General features: G+C 39.0%; 1 protein-coding gene across 3 annotated transcripts in view; it reads right to left on the bottom strand.

The window, feature by feature from the left end:
• Nucleotides 1-223: 223 nt before the first annotated feature.
• LOC150105217 (serine/threonine-protein kinase meng-po-like) overlaps nt 224-21646 on the bottom strand; it is an 89292-nt gene continuing 67869 nt past the window's right edge. For all 3 annotated transcript variants that reach the window (XM_090395536.1, XM_090395539.1, XM_090395537.1), the window contains exon 2: nt 224-5130. In XM_090395536.1, coding sequence (XP_090251662.1) covers nt 4020-5081 — 1062 coding nt within the window. In that variant the 5' untranslated portion in view covers nt 5082-5130 and the 3' untranslated portion in view covers nt 224-4019. The remainder of the gene's footprint in view (nt 5131-21646) is intronic.

Raw genomic sequence — 21646 nt, 5'->3', positions numbered from 1 at the left:
ACATCTCACCAGGCATACTCGTCAGCTAGGATTAATAAACGAATATGCTCAGAATAGTGCATAATCTTGTCTGTCAAGAGATGCAACTGAGCCAACGACGCGATCCCCAGATGTTAACAGAATTATTAATACTTGATATTAAATATTAAAACTAAGCAAAGTCAGAAAGGCAGTTCAGTTAATGTGCATTATGGCTGTCGCGACAGGTGATATTCAGTAATAATGAAAAAAAAATTAACATAATTTTTATTTTTTTCCTTGCAAATAATTTTTTATTTTTCTACATATGATTCGCGTATACAGAAATTACTCTTTTTTTTTTTTTTTTTTTCATAAACAACAAAAAAGCCTTTTCAGAATTAAGCAAATGTATATACATATTTCACTGAATATTCCTCGTATTAACTCACAAAATAAATCTCTCAGAATCAAACACATAAATAAGAAATAAATATCGAAAACTAATATAAATATATTCATATGCACAGGACATAGTGACATCTACCGGCCCGTGTTAACACTACGCTTGTAGGAACGTATAAGTAAACACTATCTACGGTAAGGCATTAATACTAGTAATTTGTTTATTCTATTTTTCACTAAGTTAGTTATGTATTGTTTCGACTAAATATTAGACATATTTATAAGAGGACTTATATCATGATGAACAGAGACGAGATAAATGGATGCACTGATATATAATAAATGGATGCACTGATATATAATAAATGGACGCATTTTTTAAGCACAAAATAATTCCATGTTTGTTACTCTTCATGAGTTCTTAGTCTCGAATCCATTGCATCGAACAACCAGCTGGAACTCTGCGCAAGCAGAATTTGTAAACTTGATGGGGAAAGAATATTAACTACTGTATTTCTACTTAAGAATATTCGTTTGCTAATTGACAAGAAATAGCGTTATTATACGTTCTTATACGTTATTATACTGCCTTCATAAGTGGTGAAATCCAACAGCACACACTGGTGACGATAGACTTGTTCGTGGCGCAAATTAATAAATAATTTTAAAGAAATATTATTTAAAATTATTTATGAGCAAATAATTTAAAATTATTTATTAATAAATAATGTTAAAGAAATAATTCATTTAATAAATAATTTAATAATAGCGATTTTCTGATTTAATAATAAATCAGCTATTTAGCGAGCGATTCTTAACCAATGATTTGTTTTTATTAAATATGTTGAAAGGAAAATTTTTTAAATAAAGCGTCTTTTTAATGTAAATTCTCGTGTTTTTCATTTAAGTTTAATGTCAAGAATGTCAAAAATGGCTTGAAAAAAACTGATAAAGGTTCCTCACCTCGCAGACGAGATTCGAATCCGGATTTTTTCCAACCAAAGGACTCTTCGGTACCAACTGAGCTATGGAGGCACAGCATCATCTATCCAAAGAAATTTAAATACATATTCCACTTTTTGTTTACAAATCTGTTGCTGCCCATTCGCTATTTGAAAGATGAGCCGAGCCCACTGTAAGCTATTAACATTTCAAAGTACTACAATTATGTGTGTGATACGATTCAGAGAAACAGCAGATTTAGCTCAATACAGAAACAAATATTTTAGTGGGCATCGGACATTGGACTTTTTGGGAACAATCTGTCTGCAGATGAATCCACACATCTCTTGAAATATATATAAATCTGTGCTCTATCTATATCTCTCTCTCAATCTTACAAACCTCTCCCATGAAGGCCCACCAAAATCTACTTCCATTTTGATCTCAAAAGTTCACTGGTGGCTATGTTTTTTGGAGGTCTTTGCTTAAAGTATCTTAAGCTTAAAGTATTTATGCTTAAAATCATTAAAAAAAAAATTTTTTTTATGATTTAGATCGCGCTAAATGCGAATATTTTTGGCCATTTCCGAGACCAGAAGAACCTTTTTGATAGGGAGAAATCTTAGCGTAGTAGACTGTGAAAAGCTTGTAAAAATCTGTAGAAACAGTTGTAGTTTTAGCATCACTGAGTATTGCTGATCTGGCAACTAATGATAACATTCTAAAGAACTGGAATGTGGTTGTGATGATCTGAAGTCACTGTACGTTCAAGATGGGCGTTTATTAATTTTGGAAAAAAAAAACAAAAAACGGTGCTTTTAATTGTTTGTTTTTATCATAATGAGAGTGCTTGAATTTTTCTAGGCTGGTTTTAATTAGAGTCCTTAATTAACATTTCTGACTATTCGATACTGGTACAGTTTTCTTTGGCGAATACTCACGATATCGTTTGATGTGAGAAGAATGATATATCGACTGCCGTAACCACTGCCTTAGATGTTTGCGCTCTTGTTGCTTGCCTTTCTAAAGACCTTACAAATAAACATAACTTACCTTTAGTTTAGCATAATTCTTATATATTTTCGTGTTTGTCCACTTCGTCACACAACAAAAAAAAGTACTTGGGTGCTGCTTAACTAATCAAAAAGATTACATTAAAGCTAACGTAAGATAAAAGAAATAATAATAATAATAATAATAATAATAATAATAATAATAATAATAATAATAATAATAATAATATAACTCACCTTCTAATTGTGTTTAAGTGTAAATACAGTAAAAGCCGAATTAGCGCCACGCATTATACTGCATTTGCAAATATAACGCACATATATTTGCAAATGCAGCATCTCCAAAATTATAGCAAACAGAGGCCTATATTTCATATTCACTAACAGGTTATTATTATTTATTAGCGATGCTTATGGATGAAGAGTTGACTTGTGCGTATTATAAAATAAAACTCGATATAAAAGTGCAACTACCAAACCGAATACGGAGTGTGATAAAAAAAATTTCTGAACTGACTGCCAGATGACACTACTGCAGTTAGTAAAGCGTTTCTGACGTTAGGTGGGGATAGAGTAGGGTCTTTGGATGCTTCGTGGTTTATTTCAAAATGGTAGCTTGTATTAATAAGTATTTTCCAACCCAAAACACAAAAAAAAAAAATAATAAATAAAATAAAATAAATAAAAAAGACTAGTTTCTGCAACGCAATCTACTTATTTTTTTTTGAAAAGTTTAAGTCTTCTAACCATTCACTGTAATACTCGTGTCTTTCTGTATCTGTGCTAATGATGTGGCGTTATATCAGCTTTTACTGTACCTCTGAATTTTAAGTTTCTAAATTAAGATTTTGAGTTTCGAAATTTGGTGAGAGGTGAAACTAACGAAGATGTAGAAGTTGAGAGATGTGTTAAAAGAAAATATCATTTACTAATACATGATTGTCCTGGAATCCGTCAACTCTCAGAAACACTTTAATTTCAAGGCGGCTGCCATTTTCTCAAAATGGAAAACAGTCCAATCATTTGCTGACACACAGTTTGACTTCGTGCTTCCGTAAGTTCCGAGGTCTGTTCTAAAAGGCAGAATAAGGCAGGATATTGATTTATCAGGAATATTGGTTGTTGGGGAGTAACTCACATGGAAACGAAGAGCTCATAACAAAGATTTTATGTGAGCTATTCGAAACTAAAGAAGCTGAAGTACTTCTGAGATTCTTGGATATTCACAAATTTTATTCTCTTTATTTCTGATCGATTCGTAAGCATGAACTCATTGCTCTGTTAATTTCTTGCGAAGTCATTTATATTCCCAATCAGTATTTTTTTAAGTTATGTCTCGATGATATTTGGCATCATCGGCAGCGACACCTACTGGAAGCGCTCTTGCACAAAGACCAGAGAAGTGTGTTAGGCACGTGAATGAGGTTATGTTGTATTTGTGCACATTAAACACCTTGTAACTTTTCTCTTCGCTTCTTCTTCTCCTTTTTTTTTTTTTTTTGATTAGATAGTCAATCTAGCACATAAATTCATTCCCGTAACTTAAAAGTGTGTTCACTGCGAAGGAAGGGTTAAGGCAAGTCACCGTGGTGACGGGATCTTTATCACAGATTATCCAAACAGAACTGCTTTGAGAAGTAAGAAAAGTTCATTGCTGAATGTCTTTATAATTGCATGTGAAGATTTCTTGTCGAAGTAGATTTAACTGGAGCTTGAGTCGTCGTGTGTGGACAGAATCCAGTCGTGAATTCGCTGCTCCTTTACGTCCCTGTTAACCCGCGTCTCGAGACCAAAATTGGAGAGCAGTTCCCCGAGCTGCTCTTCTTTCTTTCCCTGGTCCCCTATGGCCATCTTGCAGACTGTTGTTGCTCTTGGGCTTCTGCACATCATCCACTTGTCTCCAATATACTTGTACACTTCCTTGATGGGATACCTCTTCGATGGTTTTGGGTCCATGAGACGCCGGAAAAGCCTTAATAAGCGAGGGGTGAACCTGCGAAAATCTTTCGGGGTTCGAGTGGTCTTTCGCTTTTGCCACTGGACAAACTCCATAAAATTGCCGTCGGTGATGTCCGCTTTTTCCCAAGGAAATCTACTAGTGAGAGAAGCAAAGATCATCATCCCCATTTGCCAGACGTCGGATCCGATTTCGACATTGTAACCCTCCAGATGGACGGTTTCCCAGATCTCTGGAGGACAGGTGGGAAGCGAACGGGTTCTCTTTCTGACCAGCGTGTCAGCTCGTCTGGTCAGTCCAAAATCGGTGAGTTTGATCCTGGTGAAATCCTCCGAGAAGATAAGGACGTTTTCTGCCCGCATATCCCTGTGGACGAGCTCTTTGCTGTGCATGAATTCCAAGGCCGACGTTACCTGTTGGAGAACTATTTTCAGATCCTTCTCTTCCATTCCTCCTGTGCGCTCTATCACTTGCCACATGTCACCAAATGGCGCCACTTCCTGAGCGAACAGGTAGTGTTCGGCGGTTTCGAAGGCTACGTCGTATGTGTCCAGAATATTATTGTGAGGAGAGAGAAAGTAGCTATAGTGGAATTCGATCAGGAAATCTTTCAGGGGAGTGGTCGACTTAGGCACGGCCTTCAACGCCACTTGGGAACCCGTTTCGCGATGGATTGCCAGCATCACCTTCCCGTAGTCTCCAGAACCAATCTCCTTGATGACATCGTATTGTTCTTCCAGTTGCACCACTGGAAGTTGGAACTCTCGAATCTTATGAATGCTGCAATGGCGTTTGGAGTTGCTCATGGTGGAGGATCTTGGGAAGGAAGAGGACTTCACATGTGACTTCTTCTTCCTGTAGGTATAAACAGAAAAAGAACAAAAAAAGGTAATTTAGTGCATGTAGATGGCGATTCATATTAACCTTACAACTAGTACTATTTTAGCCTATTAAAAATTCTATGATGGTTTCTAAATTCATTAGCAAGTAATCAAAATGATGAAGATGTGTCGGAAATGTCTTGGGAAAAAGCCGATACCTGAGATAATCAGTTTCCATCTCTCTTGAGGGATAATATAAAAATTTCCTAATTTATCTTGCAATTGATTGAAAACGAACTGAGGTGAAGTCTTCATGACTACGAGCTTTTCCGTTCCTGGCGAACTGCGTGCATCATTTATCCCGAGGAACTTCCGCGTCAGCATGATCTGCCCCACACTCATTCATTCGCTTCTTCTGGCAGTCTTTCAACTTGTTTTTAATCCTCGCGAGTATCTGTGACGTGTGATAAATACCTTGGTGGTCAAGGACAATGGTCGGCTAAGTCACTTCGCTATTTTCGTATATGTCAAAGCAGCATGCGAGAGCTCTATTTTTATCTACCTTTTCGCCCTCAAGCGCAGCATCTTTTTTTTTTTCTCCCTGTTCTTTTTAAGATGTCCTCCTTCTCCTTATTGATCTGGGGGAAAGAAAAACAACAACCGAGATCACTAACTGCCTCCCACATGTGACGTTTCTGAAATGTTTGTCTGCGCACAGAGTGTTCTCTGAGGTAACGATTTGCTCATCTTCGTTTTCGTGTCTGCTACTAAAATAAGAAAGATGCACCGCTGGACAACCTGTCGCGTATATTGCCGATAAAAACGGCGTCAGAGTGGAAATTACACGAAAAAAGAGCATCCAAAATGCACTTTTATAAGATGCACTGGGATCAAGTTGCAGATCTCGCATTGGTTCGTGTGACATCGTGAGTTTTTGCCGCTTCTGGCAAACTGTAAATGTTATTTTTGCTTTATCGTGCTCTCTTGATGACTTCACAAGACAAGTGATCGCATAAATTAGCACCAAGCGACACGACTTACATCGACTTAAGATCCAATAAACTCGCCGTTAGTGTAATTCAAGACGACTGAGATGAAGGCATTTTCCGAACTGAAATTCCAGATGTTCACAGAATATCAAAAGGAGCGATGACTTAACACACCAGAATGGATAAAGGAGAAACTGATGATGTAGGGAGCTTTGAAGAATCCACTGCATAAAGAAAGAAAATTTCAAACTTTGTTTGTGTGTGTGTGTGTGTGTGTGAGTGTGTAAACTACGAAAATTGGTGGCGATTGAGATAATCAAGCACTGTCTAAAGAGGAATTAGATAACGCTGTTACTGAAATATGGTAAGCAACATCTGAAATTATCAATTTAGCATTACGATAAGTAACTTCCTAAGATGCTTATGGTGCCGAGCAAATGAACGGCATCTTAGAAAGTTGTCATGTATTTTTGCAGAAGATTGAAAAGGAAAAAAAAATACAATGGGGAAGATTATAATCACACGAGGGTTTTTGTTTTACTTTTATCGACCATTTCTACGGTTGCAAAGACACGAGAGTCATTTCCTGTAAAAGACGTGAGGAACCTTCTAGAATTTTTTAACTGAAGCTGGATTCATTAGAAGTGAGTGGGCTTGCCTCCCGGAATGTCGGATTTTCAAGTCCATAGAATATCCAAATCGTCACAGAATACTCGCCATGTAGCAGATTAGCCTTGGATGAGAGTTGGGGAGTTGATATGGGTAGCGAAACCTACACTGACGATAGACACACACCCAGTCTTTGCTACTGTGGAAACACAACAACAGTATTATTCCTTCCATTCGAAACCTTTTCCTATACCAGGAGAACTTTCTCACTGATGGCCTTTCCAAGTTTTTTCCGCAGTTTTATGAAACAGGTCTGTGTCACGTGAATGAATTGTGTAGAAGGGATGCTTACCAACTTCAACAGCCTGTTAGTAGATTCCACGGTATGGCTTCATACATTAAAGAGAGAGAGAGAGAGAGAGAGGGGGGGGGGGGAGTTGCTAAAATTGTGGTTCTTGAATGAAGGCCTTGAATTCTCACTGTATTCAAAATTCCCATTCACCGTCACAGCTGTGGTTTGGCATCCAGTGTGCCAAGGCTTAAACAGAAAACTTCAACAAAACGCAAGTGTGAGCGAAGGCTTAAATCTCATTCTCATCCTGCACACAACGTTGCCAGAATCCTTGCTCATACCATACTAGAAACAGTGGCTCACTATTTCTAGTATGATAGGAGCTGCTGGTGATTCTATCGCCCAAAACATAAAGATAAAAGTCTTATTGCCCTCAACTCACTGCTCTGATATAATGGAAATCATCAACAGTCAACTTCATCAGCTGAAGATCACATTGTATCACTGATCATCAGTATGGATTCCGCCACTAGTTCTGCGGCAGAATCCTAGTCCACATACACCTCTAGATGAACTTCCACATCGACATCGGAATCTGCTTAGTAAATTCCCACGCTACATTTTTACGTAATCGATCTCTGCGCGTTATGTTGAATTGCTTTCTTTCTTCAGACTTCCCCACTCGTTCAGGGGTATCCCGGGGCTCTATCGTATCACCTACCCTCTTTCTCCTCTACATAAATTATCTCCTCTCACTAACTAGTAACTCTGTTCTAGTCTTGCTGGTAAGCAGTCCACACCTCAAGATCTTTTGCGATCTCAGACGCAGACCTTCATTCCGCTCTTCGATGCCTGGAGGATAACCTAGTCTCAATAACTATCCTCCTCCTCCTCCTCCTACCTTTCAGTAGCACAATTCTGTCTTTTTTCCTCAAAAAGAATCTCGATTCACTTCAGTTCTTCTCTCTCTCTCTCTCTCTCGATAATCACCACGGTATTTTCTTGAACTGATATTCACCTCTAACCATTCCAGGCACATCAGAAGCGTTCTCAAAAAAAAACTAGGCGCCCTCTCTCTCAACACACACTTCTCACTTATACAACTAATAACGCTGTAATAATCTCAAATCCACCCAATCTTATGTACCATTGTTATATTTTGGACAAATCAAAAACTGGTCTAAAATTCTTGATGCCACCCAAACAAGGGCTGATCATCGGTCCTTCCCTCACCGATTACTTTAACCTCAGCATCACAGAGTCTGTTTCCGTATTATGTGTTTCTACAGCAGCTATTTCTATGGATGCTGCTTCGCCGATCACTCCACTGCCTTCTTTTGTTCCTGTAAAAACGCGAACGTCCACCTTTTTTTTTTACGCTCCTTATGCGTAACAAAACCGATTCTCCTTAACAGCCCTCTTCACACGTTGTTTCTCAATAACGAATAATACTTTTTAAATCAAAATGGGCGAGTACACATGTGTGGAAAGAACAGGAATTTACGAATTTAAACCTCAAAAAGACAGCATGGATAATCATAAATACGGGGCATTTTGGGATACAAAAAAAGTACGCTCCACTTTAAGACGACAAAAAAAGGAGCTTCAGAGGGTTGTTAACCCTAGAGGGTTTTTAAGGTTTATTTTACTTCAAAACAAAATCGAAATGATGATTAGGATATTTATGCTCTTGTGCTGGTTTTCCTGCTTGCTGGAGATAAAAATCCGAGATACTGGGAAGAAGGAAAAAACCTGCTGTGTGAGAGGCTCTCTCTTTTTCTCTGTCTCTCATCTTTAGCTGAAAATTCTTCATAAAGGTCCCTCATCATATTTGCTACGGATTCGAACCGGGTCGTTTTAGCCGATGGGTAAGCATCGATATCCTCGCCATTCAGCTACTGGTTTTATCTTTCTTTGTTTTCTTTCTTAAAATCTCCAGCCCTTTACTAAAGAGATACATTCCTTTAGTATTTCTAAAAGATTTATTTCTTTTTTTTCTCCATGCTATCGTTTATAAAGCTCGCTTGTTTATGGTGCAGTAGGTTTGACAGATGCGTTGTTTAAACCGTGGAAGAGCGGCCAATGAGCACAGACAGGCATGATTTCCATCCTCTTACTTAGTCAGCAGGAGGATGGCAATCAATTATAGATTAAAGATTAATTAAACGGCATTGGAAAAACATCAAGGCATTAAACTATCTTCTAATGTGAATTTAAACACACTCCTCTTTCCTGATGAATAAGTGGTATTTACAGACTGCAAAGATCTTCACGCTATTCTCAACCTGAGAGAAATAACCCGATTTGGAATGATAATCTCAACAAAAGACACACACAAAAAAAAAAAAAAATGTCTTTAAAAGCTCACGATCCATAACAAAATTTTAGAACAAGTTAGCGTCTTCCATTGAACCGATGGCTTCTGAGGCCGGAACAGATTATAATAGGCTTAAATCACGTTCAAAATCAGTGGCGGCCGGTGAAAATTTTAAGTTGGGATGCTTCATATACAAAATAAGAAAATTAATTCATTTTTTTTCTAATCAGTAACCAATTTATTAAGAAGTAAATTAACACATTCGAGAATTTTGAGATTCGCCGATATTCGTTTGCACTTGTCAGTGCACGTAACACGTAAAGTAAACACTGCACGTAAAGTGCATCCGACACTGCTCGTTGAGCAGTGCCGCTACAGATATACTGTATGCTCGCGGGCGTTATTTCTGTGAGATACGAAACTTTTATTATTGTGTGTGTGTGTTCGTGGTGACGGTGAAATATTTTTGCTAGAAATATTTCACAACACACACCAATAATAAAAGTTACAAGTGAATCCGACACTGCTCAACGATCAGTGTCGGAATCACTTGTGACGTGCAGTGACAAGTGCAAACAAATATCAGCGAGTCTAGCCGCAACTGACCGAACGTGATAATTTCGACCCTGCCTTAGATCGCAGTGCATTTGTTTCGTAATCTAAAGCGTTAATCGAACAATTCCAATGATTATCTATTCAATCACTGTCGAAACATAAGCTTTAACATGTTGTATTGCATTTGTATAATGTTGTAAGCATTGCTATTATTTATAAACACAATCAAAATTTAATTTTTTAATTCTTTACTTGGGGGTGCTGCAATGTCGCAGTGCTTATGTACGGGCAGCCACTCTTCAAAGCAGTGAATCGCCACAAAATTTATCTCCTTCGATTATTCCTTCTGCAGTCCCTCTCTTGTCTTCAAGAGGACTTCGAAAAACACTGTGAGTACAGATTAAGAACGAAAACAAAATCTGTCTATAATTAAAAAATATGTTTAAAGACTGGATGGGCAAGTATATTAAGACGACGAGAAGCGTGTTCGAAAATCAGGTGAGTTGTCCTCCTTAAAATTAAAGTGCGGAGATCAATGTGCAGCTGTTGATGTGTTCCCACACCCTAGCAACAAGTCGCTCTGCTTGCTGAACTGCCGTTCGTCACTTCGACCTGTTGTGCCAATCGCAGGGTGTTCTGGCGGTTTCCATCTTCGGCAGCAATTAGCAGCGGTCGTGTCTGCTTATCGATCTCTCCCTTCCGATCCATCGCATTTCGCAAGCCGCTTCAGAAAGAAAAACGAAAAGAATTCTTCGGTCTAAATGGCAGTGAAAATTCCAGCGATGTGTCTTCGCCGCACGTGTCCTCGGATGACGCCACTGCGTGTCTGACGAGTCCTGTGGTGACCGAGTTCGCTTTTTCAAACTTCTTTTCGCCGATTCCGCAAGTTGGCACTTTTCGAGTGAGCATACTTCACGCATGCGCAGTGATGTTGAAATGTCACTTTGGCGACAACGACTCCTACTCCTCCGATTTGCATTCTTTTCTTTTCTTTCTTTCTTTTTTTCCTTCCCTTCCTCTTCTATTTTTCATCCGCAGAAGAGTAGTGCAGGGACAGTCACGAAGCTCGCGAACTCATCTTTCATCGCCTTGAAAGCCGTCCGCTATTTTGGAATGTTCGCTTCCCGCGCCGCTCTTATTTCCGAATTTACGCAATCCTCCAAGCAGCGAAATGTTTACGATATGAAATTGTTCGATGCGGGGACATTCTCGAAGTGGTGATGACGATGCTATTATTAGGTGGTGCTGAAGACAGGAGGAAGGCGAGCTGTGTCGTGATGCGATGTAGGTAGCAGTAGCCACGGAGCAGATCCCTCTGGGGAGGGTTGTGTTCCCTAAACAGAAACACGAGAGAGGTGGGAGTTGAGGGGAGCATCATCCCTGATTTCAATGGGGAGAGAGAGAGAGAGAGAGAGAAGAATACAAGTATCATTACTTCCGTATATTTCATATCAAAACCTTGTTTTTTATTCATTAACTCAGATTTTCTCTACGGTGTGTCGCTAATGCGAGCAACTCAGGGCTAAAATGTGTATGTAATGAGAATTCAAGTGGACAGCCTTGAAGACATAATGAGCAATGTTCGATGTGTATACAGACAAGTGTCGCTAATACAAAGTCATTCTGATTCGTAGTGATTATTGAACTCCTCCATAGAATCACAATTAAGGTCACGTGAGTCAGCAGGACAATCTCGTCCAATTCTCACTGTGGAAAGACGGCAAAGAATGACCTCTCTGCCGTCTTCTTACGCACTTTCAATCCTTATCGTCGCTTTCTCCACCTTGGGACTCAACACTGATTTCACTTCTGGGACTTTTCATTTTCTTATGAGGGTATTCCATCTCTGCTATCTTCCTTTCTGTGCGCCGTTCGTCTTCTTGTTGCGCCTCTTTGGGTCTCTCTTTATTGCCATTGTCCTCGTATCTTTAAGTGCACTTACTATCCTCTCGTGCCACTTAGCTCCCCGGCCTCCCATTAAAGCCGACTGCCTCGCCATATTTCACCGCCATCCGTTGTCCACTGCGTTTAGCCCGCGAGAATAAATCTTGGCAATCTAGAGGAAGCTTACGAGGCACGAGCACGTTTAGTGGTTAGCATCTCATTAGCTGCATTCGCTTACTCGGCTCGTCTGGCGGTGGCTTGATGAAGGTGGAATTACTCCGCCGTGTGCCATTACGAGAGTCACTTTCGTGTCATAATTCATGCGCGCGGGATGTGTCTGGCCCCGCTTGCAGTTATTTTCTAGGTTGTGTGTGTGTGTGCGTGTGTAAAAACTCGAGAATTTCGTGCTGCATTTTGAATGGTTTGTACTCAGGACTTTTATGACGTGGTTACAGAAGATTATGTTAATTTTACGAAAGTGGCTGATGTTTATTTCTCACAAATATTCCAAGCATCTTGAAAGAAATAGTGTGCACATGCGCACTTCGTCCGTTTTCTAGTGTCCGTCCTTGTTTTTAGGTGGGGTGTTATGAACATGTTTATGACCGATTCATTTCGAGCATCCGTTTCAGGCCAACACTTATATAATTAAGGAATTTTTTTATTATTTTTTTTTTATTCAGGGTTACGAACGCTCCGTGAGCTTTGCTAAATGAGCAGTAATAAACAGCGACCATAAAGAGTAGGAGGTGCCAAAGACTCGAAAACCATAAAGCGGAAGCCGGAAACAATTCATAATATGGGCTCACAACATACTGCAACGTCCGCTGAGTACACTCTGAAATGCTTAACGCTAACTAAGCCTCTCTCTCTCTGTTCGCGTGTGTCTGTTTTTCTGTCTATCTCACGCGATTCCGCATTGTCTTGTTTTTAAATCTCCATATTCTTCCTTTTCCGTCTTATTCACCCCCTCCCCTTACTAACACACACACAAACTTCGGCAGTTACGTATCTAAAGTACAGATCCGAAAGCTTCAATTTGGCACAAGCAAGATATTCCAATGGCTCCATCCATATTTTATACCCAATTATAGAAAGGAACTTGAAAGTTTAGAAATTTATGAGAATGTAACCTTCGGCATCTCAGCTGCCATGGTTTGCACTAACTAAAAGACATGGACGCTGCCCATGATTTCGTATATTCACCCTTAATTACTTCTTTGATTTGTCTATAAATAGATCAATAATATCCGCCATTTGAGTATGATAAATTTATTATATTTAATAATAAGTCGAAAGGCTATTTTTTAAATATTTATTATATTTATTTGAAATAAAAACATTTTATGTTAATGTCATCTTATGTAGTTTTTTCCACACATTTTTTTTTTTTTTTTTCACTGATGTAAGTTATCCTCTCCACTTCTTCCTAAAAAACGTTTCCTGGGGAGAATTTACGATGAAAAATATGCTTTTCTCAATTAAATGGTTCTTTTAGAAGAAATCATCATCATGCGTATCAAGGATTTAGGCCTAGCATGGCCTGTTCCGGCCTTAGAAGTCATCGTTGAATCGTTTAAGAAGACGTCCTGGTTTTCTTTTTCCTAATGGCTTGTACTTTAAGGCTTGTTTTGGTAATCTCTCGGGGGACCCTGTAACCCCTAGAGAGCGCGTCCCCTGGGTGACGGATAGGGGAGCCCAACATGTGTGTGTGTGTGCATGCGCGTGCATGCGTGTGTGTATATATATGGTGGGGTGGTCCGAATATACTGAATAAGGACTCGTGGACCAACAAGGCCATAAGGGGGAAATCATCTTGATTGTAAGGGAAGCGGCACCCATGGACCCCTAGCTGGATCTTTCCTCTCCTTCTTCTACTTTGAGGAAGATCCACTTTAATCTTTTCTATAAGGCATTATCAGCCAACTCTTCTTATTTTATGACCCTTATACTATTAGAGTACTCGAGGGCCATGGGGTTTTTTCATTTCTGGCCTAACAACTATGCCCTCTCTATAAACCTTACTATAATTCTTCTATAATCTACTCTTTCCCCTTCAATATGCCCTATTCCACCTATGTGTTTAAATTCGGAAGACGGCTAGTTCAGAAGCCTTAAGGTAGCAGTCCTACCACTGAACTATTCCATCGTCAGGCTAGTCCCCTGACATGGAGAACATAATCCTACTTGTAAGCTGACAGAAAAAGATTTAGAAGAAATAATAATTTGCTATTTTTGAAATCTTTCTGTGTGTGGACGTGCTGGTGGTGGAAAGTTGAGGTTGTACTTCGCTCTCTGTTACCAGGATTCTACACTCCTGAAATGTCAGAGAATCATAAGAAATTGTTATTATTATTATTATTATTATTATTATTATATCTGAGACCTCCAGGGAGTCAAGGGCTCATCGAGAGAGGCTGTAAATTACCCAACCCAGCTATCATACCTACCCTTGAATTCATTCACACTAGATGCACTCACTACCCGTAAGGGCAAATTATTCCACTCTCAAACTGCTCTCTGGGAGAAAACCCTAGCCCTTACCCCTTCCTTGACTGAGAACAACCTTAACTTCCATGGATGCCCCCGTGTTCTCTCCCCGCCTTCCATATAACGAAAAATTTCATCGATTGAAATGCTATAACACCATTCAAAAGTTTATAGACCTCTATCATATCACCCCTCTTTCTCCTGTTAACCAGAGTCTGCAATACACATACTCGCAATCTGTCCTCAGAATCTAAATCCCATAATCCCGATGTAATCTTTGTAACGCTTCTTTGCACCCTTTCCACAGCTTCTTTATCCCCTTGGAATCCGAAAGACCAAATCTGCGCACAGTAATCCAAGTGTAGACTTATCAAAGCTTTATAAAGAGGCAAAATGACTTCCTTATCGTTACATGTCAAGGTTTCTTCAACATAGCAATTATCTTCTGAGCTGTATTTGTCACTTTTGCTATTTGACCTTTGAGCTTTAAATTCTTATCCACCAAATCATTCAAAAGAGTAGAGGACTTCGACTCATTTACAGATTTCTGTCAGTGGGAATGTCAACAGTGTTCTACTGTTTTAATCATGTGATGGTCGGTCGTTTTTAGAGGCAGTCCCCTGCGAGACAGTTCTTCCTTCCAAATGCTGCTTTCTCATCGTTTCTTTTAGGATTCTAGGACTTGATGAACATAAATTTGGCTCGGTTTGGTTTGATTTACGGTCGGAGCAACTAAGGCCATGAGGTCAGTTTATCAGGTCTGTTAATTGCGTGCGTTATTCGGGATAATTTGCCTGTTTTACGTAATAAAAGATAAAAATCTCCCCCCCCCCCATTATTTTTGGTGGTTTCCAACAAGTCTGCACTAAATTTATCAGCCAAATAAATTAGTTTTCTTGGCTTTATTATTGTCGGTCATTCCAACCAGGCTCACTACAGAAATTTAAAAAAAGTTTGAAAAAGGAAAAAATAAAGAATATATATATATATATATATATATATATATATATATATATATATATATATATATATATATATATATATATATATATATATATATATATATATATATATATATATACATTGTTTATTCACAATATGATACAATGTGAAAAGGGAAAAGAGATTTATATTAAAAATTAAATATTGCAAATTATGGTCTTCCAAGTCTATCTATCTTGAGCTAACTGGTAGATGTCAGATGGAGTTTTGCTGTTCAGCCTACTGATGGTTTCCCATATGTATTGCCAAAATTGTTTGCATGGCCTTCCTCTACTGCGATTGCCATCTTCTGATTTGTACAGGATGAGGGATTCCAAAAAGGGTGAGACTTCAGGATGTCTAAGTTGTAGTTTTTGACTATACTGATAAGTGGTTCTTGCTTAGCCAGATTTAGCACAGCAGAGTTAGTGACGCGGTCCATCCAGGCGTATCGAACGATCAGTCTGAGACATGTAGTTCCAAAGGAGTTAATTAGATCTGTCGTTTTAATGGTTTTTATTGTCCAGGTTTGAGAACCACACAAGAAGATGGATCTACTGGTTGCATGGTATAGTCTTAATTTTGTCTTTTGATGATTTCCAGATGGGGCGGAGTTTGTTATGGAAGACTAGAGCCAGCTATTTGCGTTTTCTGATATAATTTTCTGTATTGCTAATGTACGATCCAAGATATTGAAAGTCCTTCTCTTTTTAAGGGTTTATTGTTGATATGAAGGATAAGGTTTTCACAACCTATTGAGATGGTTTCACATATACAGAGAGAAAAAAAGTGAAAATGTAGACTCGATCACGGAATGGGTATATCCAAGGAATTTGTATGTCATTTCTTAGTTTCAGCCTCAACTTCCTCCATAACTACTTTCTCCGGTCTGAAATTGCTGTTCCTCATTGGACCAGCAGAGAAACCTTTCCTAAAAAAATAATTAAAAAAATAGAAAATAAGAAAACAGAAGGTGATTTCGGCCCTCTTTGTCGACGTGGCAAAGACATTGGGATGTGAAGTGAGAAGGATGAAGCAGACAATCTGTTGCGTGATTAGGGTGATAGCCAGTGGAGTGGCAGTGGGTTATAAATAGGTTGGTTGCGTTAGTAGGCCACGAGGCTTCCGTGTTCTATGGCTGACAGCACACGGAAGTCAACACGGGGATGTCTTCTCCGTGCTACGGACCATCACTTGATGATCTCGGCCTTAGCAGAGATCCTCACGCATTCAACTGCATGCCAGTTGATTAAATAATGCAAGAATTACAGCAGAATCTGCCATAAGCAACGATTATACGTTCGTTTTATTATATTTTGGCAGTGTAGCCCAGCGCGGAGAGGAGGTGCGGTTCGCATGTGAAGTTTAATTATTTTTTTATATTTTTATATGGTTCTTCCGCCCCTATTTCAGTTCGTTTCATCTCCGTTTCTTTTATAACATAACATGTAATCATTACGCTGTGTTCACCAGCTAGTTTGTCTGCCTTGCGGAAGGAGAAAAAAAACACATCTCAGATGATTATATCAACTTCAGTTAAGGCTTTCGAAGTAAACATTTATTGAGCTTGTAAATGATAACTTTCGACTACACTTTGTTTTTGCGATGAATAAAATATTAAAAACAATTCACTGCATTCTCTCTCTGCTGACATCCACACTTTAAAAACCACGTAACGGAACATCCACTAACATAAAAAGGTGTCATTTTCAAAATTCTCCATTGCAATATAATGGCAACTGTTGGATTCTGATTATTAAATTACTGATTTGAAGTTAAGTGTAAAATTTGTGATTTTAAAATTAAATGTTTGTTTTAGTTAATCAAAAGATGTATTTTGCCTGAATCTCTTTTACTGCACCATTCATAAAATATTCGAACCAAAGCGGGTAAATTAAGTAGGTCAAATATACTCGGCCAGTATATATTTTAAGGAGAAATAGTTGAAGGTTGATTTTTCTTCAATTCTTGAACTAATTCAGATATAGAGTGGCGCAGTCTTTAAATATAAATTTTCTCTATATTTAAATTAGAAATCAACTCACAACTTATCAATTAGTTAAGAACATCGTAATAGTAATTATGTCGGATCCAAAGTAGGTTAAGAAGAAGTAGGATCCAACACAACAAATAGTGCAAAATTGTAATACACGTTTAATACTCTGCGTGTGCATTTATGTTAACGCTTAATTTACTTTATTTATTAATGGAATCAATAGCTCAAGGTCATGAATTGAATGCTGATTCAATTTTTTAATAATAATAATAATAATCGTATAGGGATCCCCCCTTTCTCTTCGTTCCTTTGGGGGGGGGGGGTTGAGCCTTCCTAATGAGGGGATTAAGTATATATTTTTATGACTGTAGATCCGTGTGTGTGTGTTCACAGGGCCGGTTTGCCTGTTTTGAGGGACGAAAATTCCAAGTTTCCGGGTAGAAAAACTCCTCTACCTCAGTATGAGACCGCTAACTCACCTTTAGTCGAAAGAGACCAGATGAAGGTTCCTCACGTCGTGAATCTAACCCAGGTCTTTCCGACCAAAGGGCTTCGTCTATACCGAGTGAGCAACAGGATTTTTTAATATCGCAACTGTATGGTATTAACGTGTCTGTTCTGAAGCAGGATCTCTGTTTTCAAAGCTATTATGCGTTACAATTAAATAATATACTTTCCATTTATTAATTAAGTGGATATTGAATCCAACATTATTTCAAAGCCGAATAGAGAAACTACAAGAGTTTCATGCCGAACGTACGGTAAAGTATAAGTTCTGCATCACTTCAACCTGAGTATTTATTTAAATCAGTGGGTCTGGCTCCCACTGATGAGACCTCAAAAAAAGTCGAAAGCGGTCTGGGTAGTGACCCTCCCCCCTATAATGTATAACATCATACATCTCCTAGGAGATGTGTTTTACATTGTGGGAAATAATAAGATAGTGATCAGGACTTACTCCACCTTTACTACGAGTTGCCCTGTCATGAAAGGTTTGCTTACGCGTGGATCCGCCGAAACTTTTCTAGTTTCTATATTCGGCATGAAACTCTTGTAGTTTCTCTATTCGGCCTTGAAATAATGTTGGATTCAATATCCACTTAATTTGAATAAATTTTGCATCGCCGAAGTGAAGCCGTTTGGCTCTCTTTTTCAGTAATACCTTTCCATTACTGGTCCGGTAGTGGCTGATCCAGACTCAACTTCAGAGTGGGAAGGGGAACATTGAAAAATGATTATTGGGTTTATCTACCATTTTTTTTTCACTCTTTCCTCCTCTATATAACATAGAGCATAAATTAAAGATACCAAGAAATTATACTTGGTTTAATCCTTTATCCAAGTGTAAGCAAAGAAAGGTTGCACCCGAAATACTTTCAGGACTGGGGCAACTCGTGGTAATGGTGGAATAAGTTCTGATCACTTGCGTTAGTATCTCCCATAATGCAAAGCATATCTCCTTGCCGACATGTATAATGCTATGCATTATGGGAAGGGTCACTACCCAGACCGATTTCGACCTTTATTGAGGTCTCTTCAGTGAGAGCCAAACCCAACTTTGTTATCTTTAATTTATAGTATAACCAAGTGAAAAAAACTTCCAACAATACTTTGTTAAGAAGACTAAGATGGACATAATGATGTTTTCGTAGCAACAAAAGTCAGTTGGCAGAAGGAGTCAGTATGTGTGTGTGTGTGTGTTTCCGATATCAACAGGCTAAGCTGGATGTGAGTATGTCTTCATGTAATTACTCGATCACCCGGTATAGCATACCACGTGATTAATTGGTTCGTGCGTGTAATTTATTAGAAATGTTTAATTTCCATTATTATTATTATTATTATTATGTGACACCTCCAGGGAGTCCGAAGACTCATTGCGAGCCATTAGTAGCAGAGGCTACCAATCGACCAAATTATTGTTATTCAAAAAAAAAAAAAAAATATATATATATATGTATATATATATAATATATATATATATATATATATATATATATATATAGAGAGAGAGAGAGAGAGAGAGAGAGAGAGAGAAGAGTTGTTTTTCTTTTTGCTTTAATTTAATAGTTGGGATATTATGTCACTCTCATTTCCTGAGAGGTAGGGATCTCCCCACCCACCTCTGTGGATCTGCCACTCTTTAGACAGCAGCCTCCGTTTGAGAGCTGCAGCTGTGCGATCAGAACTCGATAGAAGGTCGGTTGCTATTTATGTTTGCGCGAGCGATGCCTGGCAACTTCCATCCTGAAGCATTCGAGATGGTTGGATGTTCGCTATCAGCGCGCGCTTTAACTTCCCCAATTTCGCTACGCAGGCTTATTGACCTTTCAAAGAATAATTGAAATAATTCGCGTTCCTTGTTAGTGCCCGACAAGTACGGAGAAGCATTTTTCCATGACGACCGAAGGCCGTTTACGAACCTTTAAAACAAAAGAGGAAACGGCGAAGATTGCGCTGACGAAATCCTGCTGGAAAAGGGCATAATTGCTTTTAAAGAATGCAGGGGCTGTTCACTAGCGGATGCTACAACATCCGCCCACAGATTTCCTTAATGGCTTTGCAACTTCAGCACCCACCGCTCTCTTCCTCTCAGCCATTTAATGAAGGCCGCGCTGCACGCGGCCACAACGACGATTCGCTTTTCCTTTTCTGATGGGCGAAGATTTAGGCCACGGCAGCCTTTAGAAAGAAAAAGAAAAGCTTTCTGCCAGTTTGCATTTGGTGCTTTTTTGTTGTCGAGACGTTGCGCGAGTTGACAAAGTTAGGAAAATAAAGAACAGCAGAAGTTGTCGGTCAGTCGACGTAGCACAGATAGCCCTGCCAACACATGACAGTAGACTTTTATTCAGTTAATAATAAAGCGGAACAAATAAAATCAACTAAGAAATGTCGAAGTTGCGTGGGATGTACACTCAGTAACCAAAATATTGAAGATATTCCAGTGCAAAATGGAATCCACCAGTGACACGCAACTGGTTAGCCGAGGAGATTGTGTTTCCACTCTCCAACCAACTCAGTGTGTAAATCCTGATGTGGGCATGGATGTATGTGAATGTCTTTAGATGGCAGATGACTTTCATTACCAGGTGTGAGACAACTTATTGTTTACTGGAGACCTGAAATGCATTGACAACAGTTCCATGTTTTGTCTCTAGAGCAAGGTGTACCGATTATCTCGTGGTCTGGCCATGGTACATATAAAAAAAAATATAAAACTCTGGCCAAAGTTTTATATGTTTGCAACCTTTTGTAGGCAGGTGGTCAGACAATAAGAACAACATCAAATGGGTTGTCTTTGAGAGGGAGAGTATCTGCATTCAGGATATGGTTGGAAAAATTCGTGACGTGAGAAACCAATGTCCTACTAGGATAATCAGGGCGTGTGTCTGAAAAAGAATCAATCGAAGAGACAGGCAAAGACTCGACATAATCGTAAAGCCCAACATACTTGCTACAGTACTCAAGTTAAGTGATTGAATGGTGCAGATTGCGAGCCGAAAGTATATTTGAAAGTACAATGTGTGGGACACTGTCTGTAATAGGGAATAAATGCAGATTGTCCAACAACAACAACAACAACAAGCAGAAACTCGAACAAAGAAGCATCGGCATTGAATAGGGGTGTATTTCTATTTCGCCTCCATGTGGTGCACCCGTGGGTAGAACGATTGCTGGGAACCAGACCTATCTTAACGATCTCCTGGCTATAGACACATGGAATCACGAGCTAAACAATCACCAAAAGGTTCTTTTCAGGACCACAAGATAAGAAAGCTGGTCGCATTTTTCCGGATTTGTTGAATACTACAGATGGAGATAGGTCACATGGGATGAATCCTAGTTCCTCTAATTTCCTGGGGACCGAAGGGCAATGGCATGGCAACAACGAAACAAATTAAACTATTGTTTCCTGACACTTCTCGGTTCTCTTGATGGCAACAGAAAATTGTCGTCGACTAAGCACCCTCGTTCGTAGTGACAATTTATCCGTCTTAGGTACTTCCAAATGAAAAACGCGCCATGTCAGAGAGCATGCGCGTCTGGAAATGGTTACAACAACATGATAGAAACTTGACATTAATGGATTATTTCCTCATCTTGTTCAGCGGATCTCAATCTCATCGAGCATCTTTGAGATGCAGTGGAGAGAGGAGTTCGTAACGGGCACCCACCACACTTGCAAATATGATGGGGGAGGCACGACTTCGTTATGTGCATCTTAGAAATCTTTGAAGTGATGCTCTGGCAAATATATCGAACTCTTCTGAAGGTTTAGCATGGTCCGACACGCACGCACTCGCGCACACACACTTTTGAAGTGGAAATGTCTAAAAAGGATCATTTCTCATCGCTTTTATTTTCTCATTAGTTTCCAACCCCTTTCTTTTTCATTCATAGATCTCACTAAAATTGAGATCTGCATTATTATTGTAC

This window comes from Typopeltis vanoorti, chromosome 7, assembly GCF_054136105.1.
Source record: "Typopeltis vanoorti isolate ZY-2024b chromosome 7, IOZ_Tvanoo_1.0, whole genome shotgun sequence".
In the NCBI taxonomy this organism is placed as follows: domain Eukaryota; kingdom Metazoa; phylum Arthropoda; class Arachnida; order Uropygi; family Thelyphonidae; genus Typopeltis; species Typopeltis vanoorti.
Note: the sequence above shows the minus strand (reverse complement) of the source record. Positions and strands in the feature narration are given on the sequence as shown.